Source organism: Bacillus rossius, chromosome 1 (assembly GCF_032445375.1).
Source record: "Bacillus rossius redtenbacheri isolate Brsri chromosome 1, Brsri_v3, whole genome shotgun sequence".
Lineage (NCBI taxonomy): Eukaryota > Metazoa > Arthropoda > Insecta > Phasmatodea > Bacillidae > Bacillus > Bacillus rossius.
Genome location: NC_086330.1, coordinates 114,036,398 through 114,055,515, shown reverse-complemented (window position 1 = coordinate 114,055,515; position 19,118 = coordinate 114,036,398). Strand labels below are relative to the sequence as shown.

At 42.3% G+C, this 19,118-nt stretch overlaps 2 protein-coding genes across 9 annotated transcripts in view; one reads left to right on the top strand and one right to left on the bottom strand.

Annotated features, from left to right (window-relative positions):
- The window catches only part of LOC134542448 (ecdysone-induced protein 74EF-like), a 507,486-nt gene that overhangs the window by 146,147 nt on the left and 342,221 nt on the right, over nt 1–19,118 (bottom strand). The window lies entirely within an intron of this gene.
- Nucleotides 1–19,118, top strand: part of LOC134542433 (U7 snRNA-associated Sm-like protein LSm11) — a 195,055-nt gene that overhangs the window by 21,252 nt on the left and 154,685 nt on the right. For all 4 annotated transcript variants that reach the window (XM_063386702.1, XM_063386691.1, XM_063386674.1 and 1 more), the window contains exons 3-4: nt 384–505; nt 6,544–6,685. In XM_063386702.1, coding sequence (XP_063242772.1) covers nt 384–505; nt 6,544–6,685 — 264 coding nt within the window. The remainder of the gene's footprint in view (nt 1–383; nt 506–6,543; nt 6,686–19,118) is intronic.

Sequence of the window (19,118 nt, the reverse complement as noted above, 5' to 3'; positions counted from 1 at the left end):
TTAAGTTTACGAAGATCTATGGATAATTAGTAACCAACTTTTTTCGTAAATTTAAGGTGAAAATTTCTAACATTGAAGGCTCAAATAAGTTGATTTATATGTGTTTGGCACGTAAGTGAACTACAATCATAACATTGATTTTGACAGGGTAAAAATTAAAAAGAAAACTACGATTACACCAAACAAACTTAATTAAAAATTCGTTTGTATCAGTAGGAGATACAATAATCCAGCTTTAAACATCACACCCAACTTCCGCGTTTCACAAAAGTGTGAAAGGAAATAAAATCGGCTGACATGTCGTGATCCCGACGCGCAGTGGAAAGCACTGGACACCGTGAGTAGCCGTACAGCGCGGGACGCGGCACGTGGCTTGTCCGCAGGGCCGGTGACGTCACAGCGGCCGCAGCGCCGGGAGCGCAACGTGCTGACGCGCATGGACGAGCCGCAGGAAGGACCGCTGGCCGTGCTCAGGGACTGCATGGTGCGGCGCGCCAGGGTCAAGGTGAGCTGTCCCGTCCCCGCTGTCCCCTGCTGCCCCTGCTGCCCCTGCTGCCCCTGCTGCCCCTGCTGCCCCTGCCTCTGTAGCGCATTGTTGGGAGCGAGCCCTATTCCAGAGCGTGTCCGAACCGAATCCCAATGAGGAAACAAATCGGCAACCGTTTTAATAAACGGTGCCCTGCCCGAGGCTATAAAACTGGTTTCAAAGCATTCTAGCGGACGTTTCGCAATCATCGATACAATTGTTACGGAAATAATACACTAGAGATAGCAGCACCATCGCAAAAATAATGGAATAGTTTTCCTAATTTTTTCAAGTTCTTTTTAATTTGCTAGTATTTCTTGTTACGGCCATTAAAGTGTACAGAATGTATTTCAGAATAGGTTTACTATCATATAGTTTCATTTGGCACCACCAACACGCTTTTTACGTCCCCCGATGATCACAAAAATGACTATGTACAAGCTAGTGGCGCCAGACGCGGGTCCGCCATCTGGACGAATTCAACGAAAAAGTGAGCTCTGCGCATGCGCGGAATTCGAGCGACAGATAGGTCACGGATAGGACACCAAAATATGTACCTTAAAAATAGGCGACTGGCCTTGTCCTATTGTGCACTAGTAATACGTTTATGCTACAGGTGTAGCATATTCAAAACGTAAACCCTTATTTTTGTGTCTTGGAATACCGGCCTATGTAGCAGTGAACAAGTTTGCATAAGAGCTTACCGCTAAATGGAACATTGCAAATAAAAATACATGTTTTCAAGGTGTTGTATTTTATTTATATCTAAGAAATTAAATATTTTGTTCTATTTATTTTCAACCCTTAAATCACCTCAAAATTTTATTACTTTTAAGCTTGAGAAATTTAATTGCTTTTAATTTTTATCACGTGTTGAAACTTGGCAACACGAAGAAGACAACATGGCGTGATATAAGTGACTGGCGTGCTAGCTGCAAGGATTCAATGATAGCAATCTTTGTGAAATATACGTGAATTTAATATCTACAGTATGTCACAAGAAAAGAAGACTAAACAACACTGATATGCTTTTATTCAATATACCATCGTCATATTAGCTAAGTAAAATGTTAAATGCCCTGTAAATACATTGCGTGGCTGATAATCCACATGCTAACGAAAAAAAATCCCTAGTTTCTTCATACAGATTGCATACATCATATTTTGACTATTAACTGTATACCTACATAATATAGCATTTAAATATATAGTTTATGAATAAAACAGGCAAGTTATTGACTTGCTACCCATTTACTGTAAATTAAAAGCTTGACAAAACACACATTCATGTTTGTCAAGTATGCGATTCTGTAGCACAATTACGAAGAAAAAACACGAAGATTTAATAAAATTGAGTTTCCACTCTTTACTAGCATCTCATACACTCCACGAGTTCGTCCAAGCTCCCGACCCCGACATTATTGAAACTTCCTGCCCCGACCAACATTTCTTCACAGTGGGCTGACAACGACGAGTCAGTGAAATACAAGCGAGACACAAAAAAACAAACAACAACATTGGACAATACAGCGACAAACAGACGACTCCGACGATGATACAAAGAACGTATATTCTGTACAACACAACGACGACGGCACAGACGAACATTGTAGTTTCCCTAAGAGCAACTGCCTCGTCTTAGGGCCTACTTCGTTCTGTGCCGTGATATTTTTTTTCCTTCTGTGCTGCCTATGCTTTCGCACATTTGACATCGGCCGATTTGGGCTTGTATTCGTGTTTCTTGTCCATTCTTGTGGTCTCTCCATGACGGAAGAGTGAACACCAGCAATGGCGCATGTCCATATCGCGTGTGATATTCTGGTCGTATGGCGAGTGGTCTGTATGGCGACGGCCAGGTTGTCTCCACCTGCCATCGGGCCGTGTCTCGCGATATCCCCGGGAGCGGCTAATAGAGGCCCGGGGGGTCCCCGTGAAAGCTTTCCGTGGTTCCCCGCCGTATCGCGAGCCATCGGCCGGGCGCCGACAGCGAGCACATCCTCCTAGAGGCTGCTGCCACGGGTGTCGCGCCGTCGGCCCACAGCCTGCACGCCTTTCAAGTCGCGACTCGACACCCGGCCCTTTCCAGTGGCGTAGCCAGGATTTGTGTATGGGGGGTGTTAAGAAGCATGGTCCCCCCCCGTATTGAAGCGGGGGGCCCGGGGGTCCTCCCCCGGGAAAATTTGGATTTTAAGGTGTCAAATAGTGCTATTTAGCAGTTTTCGGTACTTAAATTTAAATATTTTAATGGTAAAATTTTTATTAATTTTAATATGAAATTTGTTTGAGTGATGAATAAGAAATTAATTAAAGATTTGGTGCTAAGGGGGGGGGGATTTGAACCCCTAACCCCCCCCCCCCCCCCCCCCCGCTCCGCCCCTGGCCATTTCAACACTAAGGCCGGTGTTCCAAGACACAAAAATAACGGTTTTGGTGTTGAATATGCTACACTTTACGTGCCATAAACGTATTCCTAGTGCAAGATAGAACATGGCCAGTACCTTACTTCGCTTCCCTTTGAAGGGAACGGATTTTGGTGTCCTATCCGTTGCCGATCTGTTGCCCAAATTCCGCGCCTGCGTAAGAGCTCACTTCTTAGTTGATTTCGTCCAGATAGCGGACCCCTCGTCTGGCGCCGTTAACTGGTGTATAGGTAGGTCACATTCGTGATCATCGGGGGACGTACCAAGCATGTTGGTGTGCCAAATGAAATTTATGATAGGGAAATAATCGCAACTTAAAGAGTACTTGAGAAAATTAGAAACAGGGTATATTTTGTACGATGGTGCTGCTACATCTAGTATTTTTTGCTGTAACAATTGTATAGATGGTTGAGAAACTCCCGCTAGAATCTGTTGAATACTCAGTTTCTAGCCTCGCGCAGGGAATCGTTTATTTAAACGGTTGCCGATTTGATTCCTTGCTGGGATACGGTTTGGACACGTTCTGGAATACGGCCCGCGAGTTAGGTTACGGTTGTATCCCAACAAGGCAGTGCTTATTCGCTACCTTACCCTAACATCTTGGAATACCACCCTAAGCTTCTGTTTAATGTTTAATTGAACTAACTTCTAAAAGCTTGTTGCCGTTTTAAAATACGTAGTTTCGTTGAAATAAAAGTGTGTTGGAGTAGTATACGAATGTATGTCCGGGCACAGGGTTAAGGGTGAGGAGCTGAGTGTACGGTTTTTTTTTTTTGTGTGGCGGTTTCTTCTGCCTTGAAACCTACATCTCCGATGACGTCACGGCGGCCATCTTGGATGACCTTGACCTTGACGGCCATCTTGGATCCGCCATCTTTAAATCGAGCGCCCCACTCACTCTTGATGAAATTTTCGTCACGACCACCATATTGATTTTTTCCCTGTTCCGCTGGAGGACGCCATCTTGGATACCGTTGACTTTGTTTCTGCTTGTTCCTAGAGAGCGCCAACGTCGCTTTTGATTTTTTCTGTTCTGCTGGAGGCTTCCATCTTGGATACCATCGACTTTGTTTCTGTTGTTTGTTCCTAGAGAGCGTCAGCATCGCTCTTGATTTTTTTTCTGTTCCGCTGGAGGCCGCCATCTTGGATACCGTCGACTTTGTTTCTGCTGTTTGTTCCTAGAGAGCGCCAGCATCTCTCTGTCTCATCACATAAAACCGATGTTCCATTACCTACCAGAGCTATTATGGTCCTTATCGACATATTAAATTTAATTTGTTATGCAAAATATATTGGAAGTGCTGATTTGAACCATTGCCGCTCTGATCTTTAGGTTGAAAAACATACACCTTTAACCGCACGACCATCGAAACAATTACCAGACTGCAAATTAAATAAGGTTTATAAAAAAATAAATGCATATTTGGACTTGAAATTTTTTTTAAATTTGGAGTAATAATATCTTTACCTGTTCGAGACAGAACCGCCATCTTGTATTAATACGTAACTGTTGCAACTATCGTTACGGCCACCATCTTGAAAATCCGTTATTTCAATGCTAGATTCCGAAAAAATTCCAAAAAATATTTTAAAAATTGCCTACTTCAAATGTTAAGTTATTTAAACGATTTCGGTCCTCGGTTCGATTTCCGGCGAGAGTAAACCAGTAATTTATTAATGTAATTAAAAATTATCAATAAAAAGTAATAAAAACGTCTTACGTCACACCCCACATTTTGAATTATGTCACCACTGTATAAATTATCGTTACGGATGCCATCTTGAAAATCTTTATTTATTATCCGATTTTAATGAAAAAAAGTTCAAAATTCATCAAAAAATTAACTTATTAGAATACTGATTGATTAGATATATTCCCGCAATTGGTTCGAAACCGGTAAGAGAAAAAATAAAAAACGACTGATCCTTCCTCCACAGAAGCCACCTACAGACTGACCTCCCTCCACCAGTACCAAGGTATATATCGTCAGCTGGTATGAGTCATTTCCGCCACCTTGTCTTCGTAAGCTGGATGCCGCCATCTTGTTTTCGTCTGCTAGAGTGGCCGATGTCATGTTAGTATAATTTTTTGTTCACCATACCTTTGACCTCGACTGTTGGCATTGAACTTTGACCTTGACCTAGAAATTTGACCTTGACCTTGAAATTTGTCTTTGACCTTGACGACCATCATGGATCCGACATTTTGTGTTCAGTACATGCTACCAGGAGCTATCACCTGCTAGAGGACATTGCCACCATATTGTTTTCGTCTGCTGGAGGACACCATCTTGTGTGTATACTCGTCTTATAGAGTGCATTACCATCATGCTAGTTTTATTCTAACCCGCTAGAGTGCAGGAATCATTTATTATTATTGAGGTGCCCTCCATTCGGAAATTTGGACACCATCTTGGAATCATGTAATTATTTAGCTAGAGATTCGGGAAAAATTCCCAAAGTCACCGAAAAAAATCACTCATGAATTTACATATTGAATCGATGGATACATGTCCTCTGTTCGATTCTTGACCAGTGACAGGTGTAACTAAATGTTAAATAAATTTAATATTCTGTTTTCCACTACCTTTCGTGGAATTTATTAATCATTCACTCTACGAAAAAACAACTCAAGACAATATACCTGACCAACTAAATAAATACAGTGCCGCTATGCCTTACATGAAAGTCTAGTTTTTCGATACTTAGAATAACTTCTAAACCGTTCATGTACAAAGCCATCCACACATAGACCAAGCGTTTTCGAACCGCGAGACCGGGTCATGAATAATGTCAGACATATAGACCAGTCTTATTCGAACCTCATGACCTTCTTCGATTCCAGCTAATTATTCAATTAAACCCACGTAACATGTTTTACGCTTACAAGAAAACCAAGAATCCCTGAAAAAGTATTTATCAAGACAAAGAGGTTTTGGACTATTAAAAATTAGAGATACTACAGCATTGAATACGTGCATTTAACGAAACGTCACACATTCAACAAAAGATCGCACTGAACATACAGTACACACAGTACACACATGAAACGGAATGAACACACAGGAAACGGAATGAACACACAGTACACACATGAAACGGAACGAACACACAGTACAAACAGGAATCGGAACGAACACACAGTACACACAGGAATCGGAACGGGAACGAAAACACAGTAGCGAGAACACAGGCTTAGTTAGAAATCAGAATAAAATTAATTATATTTTTAATTTTTGTAATTTAAATTATTTATTTTATTCCTCAACATTATACAAATGTAGGTGAAACAAGTCATTATTGCATGTAGGCGGGGCCCTTAACACGTTACAATGCAACGAGTTGGCGTAGCAGTAAGACGTCGGATTCGCATCCCAGAGGACTGGGATTCTAATCCAGGACCGGTTGTCATTACTTCGGTTTTATTGTGGTTTCTCGTAAACACCCTGGGCCACGTTCTCCCCGGGCGAACGCTGCTTTGTTACCGTGGGCAACGACTGTGTCGTTGTGTCGTTGTGTCGTTGTGTTGTGTCGTGTCGTGTCGTGTCGCGTCGCGCAGACGAGCACCCAGCACCGTGTGCCCGCGCTGTTCGCCAGGTGTACACGCGGCACATGGCCGGCATCCGCGGCCACTGCGTCGCCTACCTGGCGGCCTTCGACAAGCACTGGAACCTGGCCCTGGAGGACGTCACCGAGACCTGGACCCGCAAGAAGAAGAGGAAGGCTCCCCCGGCGCTGGGTGCGTACATCTCCCCATAACACGTCTGTGCATTCGGCCAGATACATACGTGCAGTTCTTTCGTAGCAGAGAGTCTTTCAGAACTCGCCAGTGATGCGTGAACAACTAACCTCGCTAACCAGCAAATTCACGTGTTCTATGTTCATGTTGCAATAAATTTATACCTAATACGAAACACTAGGGCACGATATTGAAAGTAGAATTCTTTAAAATAACGCCGAGCGTGATAATGGTATTGATCAATAAAATATTCGCTTTTCAAGTACAAACCGACATTTCTAGACGTGAATCACATACTTTCTGCGCTCGCCGCCAGAATTCGCTGCCTGAATCGTAAACGTTGCGTGCCACCATCACTGGCAGATAGCAGCACGGCTCAGATAAAAAAAACTCGGGAAAAAAACTAAACCCCGACTTTGGACCTGATTTTGACAATTAATGTTTTAAATCAATGTTCCCCATTTCAAGAAAAATTTAAATAAAATAAAATTGTGACCCAACAAAGTGATTTTACCAAGTCAACTATATATGTATATTTGGCAGAGAACAAAATCAGTTTTACTACCCGTTAAAGTTTGCTAGAAAAGCTTTTTGCAGCCAGTAAATATTTGTTTTGCCGTAAACAAATATTTTTCCATTTACTTACCTATAGCAAACGTTTTGTCTTCAACCATATTGAAACGAATTTGTTCCTAAAATAATTTTTCCTGTAGAATAATGACTTTCGTGATGATTGCTCAAAACAGTTAAATACTGAAGGAGGACCATAAGTGTGTACTAATATTAGGCAATGCATATAACATTTCCCCCCTCCTCTTTCCTTAAAAAAAATATTTCGTTTCTAAAATATCATTCTTTTAATATTTAAATAAGAATTTTTCGAGATGATTACAGACTATTAAAACGTATCTTGACGGATGAAGGGGGGATGGAGCACCGGCAGAATTCACAGGAGCCAGGGGTGAACAGAGGAGAAAAACCACCCGGGTTCGGACACCCCGCTTCTCCTTGCCCTTCCCTCGTCGGGAGCGGAGTGTGGGTCTCGGCCTGGCGACCACCCACGTGCATCGCGCCTCATGTCCGCCCTCGCATGGAGACAACGGGCCTGCTTGTCGCGGGGGGAGACCCCCCCCCCCCCCGCCACTTGTATTTTCAGACCCTACCTACCTCCAATATATACCTGTGCGTATTCAATTACTTGTAAGGTTTCCTATGAATTCTTTTAACAACAGACTTTTAATTTTCCTCCTGTCAGGGTGGACCTTTGAATTTAAATCAGGGATGGGCCAATCAAATACTCAAAACACCAATAAATCCTTAGTATTCGAAGGATTTATTATTCGAGAAAAAGGACTTTAAGAAAAATATCAGAGGCAATAATGTAATTTAAAAAATTCAACACTGATAACCTCTGAACTGTACTAGGTCAATTTTTTCTTCATACATAGTATTGTTACGAACGTAAGCAAGGCCGCGGTGCACGCGGGTTCGGAGCTGGCTGGCGGACCCGCACGGCCACTGACGTCACGTGGCCGGCACAACGTGAGACATGCCGCGCGTGCCTGGTGGATTACAAGGGGCGTCGCTTGCCCCCTCCACTCCCCGCGCGGCGCTCTGTCTCGGCGCCGTTAACCCGACACCTGGCAGCTGTGGGGAGTTCCGCGGGTCGCCGCGCGAGCTGCCGACGCCTGTCTCGATAATTCTGGCGTCGGGTCGGCGCGGAATGACGCGACTGGCCCCAACCGCGCTCGTGAATTCTAGAAGTGGCGCCTGGGCCTATATAAGCCCCGGACGCCGGACTCCGAGAGAGTTTTTTTTCCCGCGGCGACAGTGCCGCAGGTGCGGCGGAGTTCCGGGGTGAGAGAGTCCGCGCGATAGTGTCGCGGTGCGGCAGAGTTCCTCGGCGAGAGAGTTCAGTTCCAGGGCGATAGACTGGGCGATAGACTGGGCGATAGTGCCGCGGGTGCGGCGGAGTCTGAGCGATAGTCCGTGCGATAGTGCCGCGGGTGCGGCGAGAGTCCCGAGCGAAGCGTCGAGCGGATCCGAGCGAAGTGTCGAGTAGATCCTCGGTGAAGGCAAGTGCGACGGCGGCGGCGGAGTGCTGCTGCGACGGAGTCCCGTGACGGAGGTCCATGAGGAGTGCTGCGGCGAGAGTTGCTCCAGAGGTGCGGCCCAGCGTGGTGTGTGGCGTGTAAAAAACGAGTGACTAGGGAATAAACACTTTTTAAGATTATTTGCTAGTGATGTAAACATTGGCAATCAATAAAACTGTGTTGTAGAATCTTTAATTGGGCTATCCATTTATGAACCCAGTATTTTTCAAACAACGATTAATATTTAATTTTAATAATTCGTAACAATATGTTACCATTCCCCAAGATATTGTACTGTAAAGATGTAGGTAATTATATAAATCAAATTACAATGCGTATTGATTATGGAAACCTATTTTTATGAATAAAACTTTTAAAGGGTCAATTATTTCAACACCATATTTAATATTTTTCATTTTTTGTACATTATTTTATTCTGACTCTTGAGACCTAGATTCGGATTCGAAGGGTATATTCCAAGTACTCTGGGGGATTCGAATTGGAGTATCGGATTCGGGAAAATTGTGATTTGACCCATCACTAATTATAAAAAATCTGGAAACTCAACAGGGGCCTCCCTCTCGACGGCCCCGGCTATGATCCTCGGTGGTCGGCGAGCGAGAGAACGTGGCGGACGTTTCCCGAAACGCGGTTGTATTCCCTCGGGTCGCAGACCAAACTAAACTCGAAACTCTCATCTTAGCGCGTCTCCTCATCATTGCTCTCGTTCCAGTGCACCAGCGCTGCCCTTTCCTCGGTGTGCTCTGTTGCCAGATGTACGCCACAGAGCGAAAACGTTTTAGACACATCGTTGTGATGCAATGAAAGTACATTGAAATATATCTAAAAAAAATTTAGTTTGTAAAGTAATATATGGAATGAGAATTTCGGAATTATATTTTCGTTTTGTATTTCATCAAGAGCAGACTCCCAAAATATAATTTTTTTTTTTAAGGAGTAATAATTGAAATACACCTAGTTTAAATTGTTTTTCATCTTTTTTTACAACATTAATATGAAAATATTTTGTTCTTTTGGGCATAATACATAATTTTATGGAACTACTACAATTAGTTTCTCCTGTGAAATAATAGTTTATGTTTGAATTTGGATTATTTTTTCTGTTAGAATGATTACCTCTATGTGAATACTGTCAATGGACACTAATTAATGTTCTTAAAAAATCAACATTTAATCAAATTTAAAAAGTATTATATTTTAAAATGGTATAGGAATTAATATTAAAATGTTAACCAGCGGCACGAGTCAAGCAACAGTCTCTTAACTGCCAACTACGCGTGTGTCAGGCTGTAGAGGACCCAGGTTCGTGCCCTGCTACTGCCGCGCTGTTTCAGATCTCCCAGGCAAACTGCGGGACGGTACCTCGCCCGGGCAATGGCCTCTTCCTTCCCCCATTTTCCCCGAAGCTGTGACGTAGGTTTGTGTCTAATGACCTCGCTGTCCCACTCCACCCCAAAGAATCTTTGCTGCCTCCCCCACCCGTTCTCATCTTCTTTCTATTATCATCCATTCTCTTGTACAGCTGGAAAAGCCAGGTCTGTCCCAGCAGTGGCGACGGAAGCTCTTAACTGAGAGGGTGGTTGGGGCCACCACTATCTTTTGTCTGGGAGTGAGTTTAATAGGGGAAGGGGGGGGGGAGCAAGAAGTAGTGTTTTCCTGCAGTGACATTCAAGAAATTCTTCAGACAACGATTCATTCCTAGTATTCCGATCTTTAACGAATATAGTCACCACACATTGGTGGAAAGTGTTCGTTCCTCAAACTTGAGTGTTCAGTTATTGTTAAGGATTTAATCTAACCCTTTGCTTTTCTACTTAATTTGCGGAGAAAATGGTTCGTACAATTTTTCTGAAAAAGGGGATAAAGGGGAAGAAAGGACAGTTAAACATGAGTAAGCAGTGTTTACGAGTCCTCGCCTCCCTCTTTCATCCCAATATTGAGGCATCGTGAACGGCGCACCTGTCTTCAACAAGACCATCCACGTTGGCTCTGTCGGGTGTCAAGCGGATATGCCACAATGTTAATTTCCTTGCAAGATTTCTTGGAAGGTGTTGTGTGGAAGCAAAGACAGTACAGTCTGTTCGGAATCTTAATGGGCGACAGGGAATGCCAAAACAAGCAACACACGTCCGGAAACACAAACACGAACATTAGCGCTCAAATTTGACAAAGTGACAAAATTTGTTACTAAACATTATGGGCCTATGCAATGGTTGTATGGTGAAACATCGGTAGACATTTTCCACAGGAACAGAACGATGCCACGGAAATGCAGTCACCCAACGTGGAGAGAGGCGGGAGGGTTGTTGTTTGAGGAAGTGCAGGGAGCGACGAGCTAGGGTCCTGACCTTCGGGAGGGCGCGGCTTCTGAACCGACTGGCGAAAGTAATACTGCGCGTCGCGTCGAGTGACGGCACTACGAACTTCGTGGTAAGGCCTCGGAGAGTCAACTATACACAAGGAGCAAGACATTCGTACCATGCCGAAAGGGCTTTAGTGGCAACTTATTACCATTTTGATTCGTGTTCGCTGAACGAAAATGTATTTTTTTTTAAATGTAGGTACTGTTAAATTATGACGTAACACTATTCCCACCCCTCAAAAAAGATTTTAAAAAATCTGGTTTCATTGAGATGGAATGAAAACTTGAAAACGGAATAGCGTAAAAGAATTATGACGTTGGTAATAATTGATTTTATTTGATGCGAACGCGTGTTCGCTAAAACTGGTTCACTTGTAAAGCGGAAGGATATGAAGTGACTGCGCGTGGGTTGTTTAGGTGATTGAGATTGTCCGATGTCAAAGATAAAAGGCGGGGGTAGAAAAAAAAGGACGCGACGCTGTCTCGTTATCTTGCCGTCGCGTCACCTTGATCAGCGCGCGGCGGCGTCACACGGCCTGTTCGTCTCCCGCACTTTCACCGCCGAGAAGTTTTCCCCCTCCCCCTCTTTCCCCGTACTTCCCCGTCGCGTAGCGCGCGTTCCGGGTGCGCGCGGGCTTCCTGGGTGACTGGCCGACCTTCCGCCCGCCTCTTTCGCCTCACTGTCCCCACCCATCATGCCCTCCGCCGGCTGCGCGCGCAGCATCCCGTCCCATCTGCCGCGGCAGGTGGCGCGCAGGTCCCAGTGCTGCCAACTCCCGTTTCTCTCGGACCGCCCTCAAGCCAACAACACTTTTACTTAGGTTAGGAGAAGTAAACATTATTTCGCGGCAATTTTGGACTTGACATTTTTTTTTTTTTTAAATTGTGAGCGAGTCGTTCAGTACTCGCCAGTGATGTGTAACATCTAACCTCGGTAACGAGTATATTCATGTGTCCTCATGTTGCAAATACACTTACAGTACGAAACTCGGGACACGAAATTTAACGTAGAATTCGTTGCCAGAGTAGTTACGTCGACTATTAAAGCATTTGATTAGCACCAACATTTTTGAACTAAATAATGAAACGGCTTCGATAAAAGCGAAAATTAATAAACCCCGGCTTTGGACCTGATTTTCGACAGTTAATTTTATTAAAATACTGCCCATCTTGTTAAAAGTCATTTAACAGTTAATACTATAAAGTTTCCCTTTGGCTTTGTAAACTTTGGTTCAGGCTATACGCCACATAATAACAGCCCAGTCGAATCTTGACTTATTCAAGAGTAGCTTATAAGAATTATTTTAGTTATATTTTAATTGTACCACGTGTGTCCACTATAACGATATCAGGAGATTATGACATTAATGAAGACTGAAGCGGTTTGTCTTCTGCGTCATCACAAATGAACGTATAAAGAAACGCCAAGGTTTTTTATTATTATTTTAAACTGTCATCCGTAAGCTGAAAAAAGACAAAAATTTATATAATTTAATGTATTTATGTATTTTAAAGTTTTACGAGAAACTCACTAGCAATGAGGGATATTACTAGCTGTAGAGTGATTTGCTGGTTGGTGTTACTGATGTCAGTAGTGTCACTGTCTCAAATATAAATATGTGACTTTTCACGAAAATAAAATAATTTCAACGACCAGCCATTTTTTAACCTAGCACCGTCAACAAGTGGTTAAGGTTAGGGCTAACGCGTCATATTATTTTATTTGCTTGTGAATACTATTAGTTTATGGATTTTTTCTGTAAATTTATTCCTGTAGTTTTCATGTATTTGTTCTTGGGTAGCAAATTTTCTCACAACGTATTTATTAAACTTTGTTTTAGAACTGCCAAAGTTCACGCAAGTGATTATAATTTACAACACGCCTGATTTTTTTTTTTACCGTTATTAGATAATAATGTTAATATCTGTAGAGAAAATTTCGGACGACACATAACAAGGGGATCTATCGGAAGAAATTTACAGGAAAAGCTCTCAACTAACAGCAATGACAAGTAAATGAGACAAAAACAACCCAGCCGTAAGTTGCGAAAGTACTTTTCTTGATTTCTGCCAACTTGACAGGGTTTAAAACTGGTTATACTTGAGTTTGATTATGTGCAGTTACGCGCAATGATTTTGGTTTCGAAAGTGTCCCTACTGTAGGCTACTTACTGCACAAGGTTTTTCTTCCGGCTCAGTTTGACCCTGGGCCACTCCCAGACGGTCCACGCGGCAGCTACTCTCTGCTGGGCACATTGCAGTCATCTGCAGCATGTGGCATTCCCGGGCTTCAGAATTAAAAAAAAAAATAACCTGTACGCTGACAGCACATGGATAAGTAATATCCAGTTTATGATTGAATCAGTGGTCATTAATTACAGCTCATAAAAACGGGTGAGAAAGTAGCTAGGTTAATTATGCTGAATTTTTGTATTTGTACGTTATCGACCTACATTTTGAAGTTCATTTCAGTTTGGAATCCTTGCGGATTGATAATTTGTTCAATATTACATTTTTATCCGTGCTGAAATTGGTTATGTACCTACTTGAAATAAAGACACATGGCTTCGATTGAACCAAAAATTGCAACATTTCAGTTCGTAATCTAGAATCATTAATGCAATATTCTTTCATATAACTTTAAAATATAAATATTAGTTCAAGTATTGCCAATGTAATCTATTCCAAGTCACCATACAATGTCTTTAAAGTTAGAAAATATATTCATGATTGTAAATACAATTTCGCGACTTCTTACGCCCATTATATTACGCTTAGTGAATATCTATTGGAAATATTTGTAACAGCCACAAATTCAAGAAAGCTGTCGTGTTAAAAATTCAGAAATACCCCTTAAATAATAGTAATGACGTAAAAATGAAAAAATATATATATATATAAATATGGCGCCATCTAGTCGGGGTGTATGTGTGTTAGTGAGGCGGGATGATAGCGAGACGCTCGCTGGTGCTTCTAGCGCGGTGTCGCCTCTAAGCGCAAGGCTCTGAACTGGCACGCAGTCTTCTCATCGTCCATAGGGCAACTGTGAAATTTGAGCGGTGACTGTAATATTGTATGACATAGAAATGAAAATAAAGGCGGAAAGAAAGTCCCTTAAGTGCTTTCAAGAATCCGTACCGGTTGTTTTACGCCTAAATATTACTACGAAAACACGCATTTTAGCCATTTTAACTCTTCTAATAACACAGTTTCAAAACTTAACCCGAAATCAAAATTACTTTTCGGGCCTCAGCTTTTCGTAAACAGACCCCACTCGAATATCCTGATCAGTTTTCAATTCGCGTTGTTTTTTCTGAAGCTCTGCACACCGTGTGTGCCCGGGCAGACGGTGCCCTTAAAAGAAGGAAACGCTTTTGAAAATGTAATAGTTACTTGACGCGGTGAACTTGTGATAGGCTAGGATGCTAACTGAGGATTACTGGTGTGTGCTGCCAGGGTTTCCTATAGGTTAACAAAAATATTCCAATCGGAAACTGAATTGAAAATATAATACGTAAAAATAAAGTCGGAAACTACCAGAATTTGCTTTGGCAATATTTTCCATGCAAACACTTCAATTAAAATAAAATATTGATTTCATTAACTCACGTTACGATAACCAGTTAGAGTAACTTCGCCTGCATGGACTTACAGATTCTCAGTGAGGTCGTCTAATCTAGCACAGACATTGCAATGACGTGCTTTTTGCTTCCACAATTCGTGAATTCCCCAAGTTCCATAGTACGGGATTTCCCCAACGATTGTTCATCTCTCTCGCTGAATTTGTACCAGAAAAAAAATAGTGCATCCATCTATAAAAATATTTTTTTTCTCTGCTAACGAGTCACGTTAAGTAAGGCCTCCTCTTTTTCTTTCTAGCTCACTAGAAAGCTTCCATAGTGAGGCGGGATGATGAGTGCGACGCTCGCTGGTGCTTCTAGTGCGGTGTCTGGCTCTGAGCTGGCGCGCTGTCTCCTCGTCGTGCATAATGCAGATATGAGATTAGAGCGGTACCCAAAACAGTATCTGACGGAGAAATGAAGATAAAAATAAAATTAAAGTCCTTTGAGTGCTTTCAAAAATCTACACCAACTTTTTCATGCCTGAAAACTACTCTGAATACACGCTTTTAAGCCGTTTACACTCTCATAAAAATACAGTTTAAAAACGAAATACGGAAACAAAATACTCATCTGCCCTCAGCATATTCTTAATTGTTTTTCTTGAACAGACACCACTCTGATATCTTGTAGTTTTCAAATAGCGTGTTTTTTTTTCCCGGATGTGTTTGTGGCTTTTTCGGTGTTTTTTCTCTGCACACCGTATGGCTACCCCAGTAGGCGAGGCTCTTCAAAATTCAATAACGCCACATGGCGGGTGAAGAGGTTCACCCGCCATGTGGCGTTATTGAATTTTTAAGCTATGTTTTTATTCAAGACAATTTACTCGGATGTTACACTAAACAAGCAGTGTATTTTGCATTCTGTAACAGATGTTTTCGCCAAGTATATATTTTACTCGTTATCTGATATTTTTAAAATGTCATGGCAAATAGCTATACATTATTAAAATCTTGTTTGGCGAATTGCTTTGAGTTCACACACCAGCAGTTCATATTCTGGATTTTCTCAGCTGGTCAAGACATAGTCTGTAGTCTCATTCTAGAAACATTTCTTAATAAAAATGTGCAATCAACAGGGTTCCCGCTGACAGGAAAAAATCTGGAAAACAGGGTAAACTCATGAATAGGAAAATGTGCCTTAAATATTTGGTAAAACACGGGGAAATGTACAATGTATTGGTTAAAAAACAGTAGAGGCAATATTTAATATTTTGTCGTTTTACCGGTTTGTATTTTAATTACGTACCTATATAAATTCTTCTGCAGTTAATAATCCGTATTTGATTTCTACTAACATTCAACGTAAAGTAATACAAAGAACAGTGTATTAATTTTGAAGCACAATAATTTATTTGCCTATCTATATCTATATATCTGATCACTGTCAACTTTTCAAAGTTGGAACAAACCAATAAATAAGTTTCTTTTTCAGACCGGTGTTGATTAAGAGGTCAGTGCAACCTATATATTGCGCAGGAAAACATTTTATATTCAATTCTGCTTGTTACGTATGTTTGTTGAAGTTTGTTTTGATAATAAATCGGTTTCGTAACCAGATTGACTGATGAGTCAGGGGAAATGATTGAACACAGTCTGGGAACCCTGATCGACGAAAAAGAAGAAAAAAATTCAGCATAGCTGTTGAGTCCGAGCCTTAAACGGCTAAAACGCCTGTTTTCAGAATATTTTTGTCATGAAACACTCAGTAAGATTCTTGAAATTGAAAGCACTCAAAGGGACTTGTAATACATCATTATCTTCATTTCTCCGCCAAATAATGTCACGGTTACCGCTCAGATCCCCTAGTTGCCTTGGTCAGAGCCATGCGCTTAGAGGTGGTTACGCGCTAGAAGCACCGGCGACGGTCGCGCTTATCATCCCGCCGCACTAACACTAATACAACCCCGACTGGCCGGGCGGAAATTCGTAAAGATAAAACAAAATGATAGACAACATTATAAAACGAGCAGACGTGGTTGCGACAGGACGGGCTGTGGCGCGAGGCGTGAGACGGAGGGGGGGGGGGGGGGGGTGAGAGACTTCAAGGCCGGAGGGAGGCGGGACACTGGGTCAGGGCCTGCAGGACGCATGCGCGTGGCCTTCGCCGTCTCCGCTGTCGCGCGATCTGCGGTCCGCCGCGTCGCCTCTGGGACAGCGCTTCCGCCACTGCCCACTTCCTCTACACACTACACTCGCGCCTGAACCTGCTCGCACTGCAGGCGTCTTGCCAACGCCTTCAGGGGCGTGCCTGGGGGGGGGGGGGGGGACGAGAGGGACCGGACCCCCCCCCCCCCCCCCAGGGCTAAAAATATTTTAATATTAAATTTATAAAATGAAAAAATAAATATTTAGTATGATATTAAAATAAATTCAATGACACTCACAATTAAAGAATGTTGGAGTAAACTGACTTCATAAAACTGACTTTTATGAAGTTACGGCCAGTATTTTTAGATAGCCTAAATCAGCAATATTGAACACGAATTTTTCAAAATTTTCCCGGGGGAGGACCCCCGGACCCCCCGCCTAGCTAGGGGGTATTCCATACCCCCCAGACCCCCCCGGAAAGGCCCTAGCCTTCTGCCTGACCCCCCCCCCCCCCCAGAGCAAAATCTTGGGCACGCCACTGAACGCCTTACCTTTTATATAGTTATAATCTTTGGTGATATGTTTCCGTTTCGCACTTTGTTTTATTCTCTTTTATTTATTCTTGCTCTTTAATTCACGTTAAGGATTGCAGACTATCACGGCCAAATGTCTGAGTTTTCTCGGCTTGTGGGTCTTTTACTGTAGGGCCGCGACGTCTTGGCGTGTCGTTTTGCGGGGAAGCGGGGAAGAGTAAATGAGAGGGGAAGCAGCTGCGCGCGCACATCAGCCGCTATGCGGTTCATAGCAAAAACATCAGGCGCCACGCTCAAAGTCTGAAGTGATCAATGGAGCCCGACGCAGGACATTCAAGATACAATAAAGTAATACATAGTGGGGAGAGGGGAATTATAATTAGTGTAATCAAGTGTTGTGATGAAGCTGCCAACAAATGTCTGCTAGTACCTCTTGCAAAAGCAACCGAAAGAGCTGCGCGATACACAGGTATAAGCCAAAGATCAGTTTCGCGCATCCGAAAACACAACAGAGAGACGCCAAATAAAAAACAAACAACAACATTATACGTTTTTAAACGCATTCCCCGTAATTTCACCCGCGGTTTGTTTGTTTTGCATTTGGCAATTTTCCAAACTTTCTGCACCGCTTGTTAGAATATTTGTTAGCTACAAGTGTAGCCAATATTGCTACACATTATATTGCATTATATTACATGATATTATATTACGCTATATTACATTACATACATTATACAAACACATACATTATATATTGCATTATATATTTTATTATATATATGATTTTATGATATATATTATTTATTTACAATTTATATGTTTATATTTACATATATGTAACACTCCTTTATTTGACCGTGAAACAGCCTCTCGTGTTTAATTATTCATTTCAAGCCAAAAAAAAAAAAAAAAAAAGGGAAACGTTTGTTGTCAGTTGATGATTTTGATAGAAGTGCGATCAGAGACACTAGCCACGAATTTTATGCAGTAAAAAAAGTGGTTCCCACAACAAGAAAATTACTGCCAGTTTTGAAAGAAAAAATCGAATTGAGTTGGGGAATGACATCGCTGCGTTAAATACTCAAATAAATGGGTTTTGTGTGGGAAAGAAGCCAAAATAAGCGAATACTTCTTCTCGAAAGATCTGACGTTGTTGCTTGGTGCAGTGCCGTAGCCAGGATTTGTGTATGGGGGGTGTTAAGAAGCATGCCCGCCCCCCCCCCTCCCGTATTAAAGCGGGGGTTCGGGGGTCCTCCCCCGGGAAAATTTGGATTTTAAGGTGTAAAATAGTTCTATTTTAGCAGTTTTCGGTACTTAAATTTAAATATTGTAATGGTATTTTTTTTATTAATTTTAATATGAAATTTGTTTGAGTGATGAATAAGAAATTAATTAAAGATTTTGTGCTAAGGGGGGGGGGGGGGGGTTGAACCCCTAACCACCCCCCCCCCCCCTGGCTGCGCCCCTGGCTTGGTGATCACAGTACCTGACTCAGATGAAACAGTGCAGGGAGGCTGGGAAGAAGATATTTGACATGGATTAATCCTGGGTTGACACTTATTTAACCTTTCAGAAATATTGGCAAAAGAAAGGTGACTTTGAAGGTGTAATGGCAACAGGAAATGCACAGACTGATAGTTGTAAGCGTTGGTTCTAGGAGGGCTTCCTTCCCGGAGCCTCTCTTGTTTATAAAGCAAGCACAACAACAGGAAAC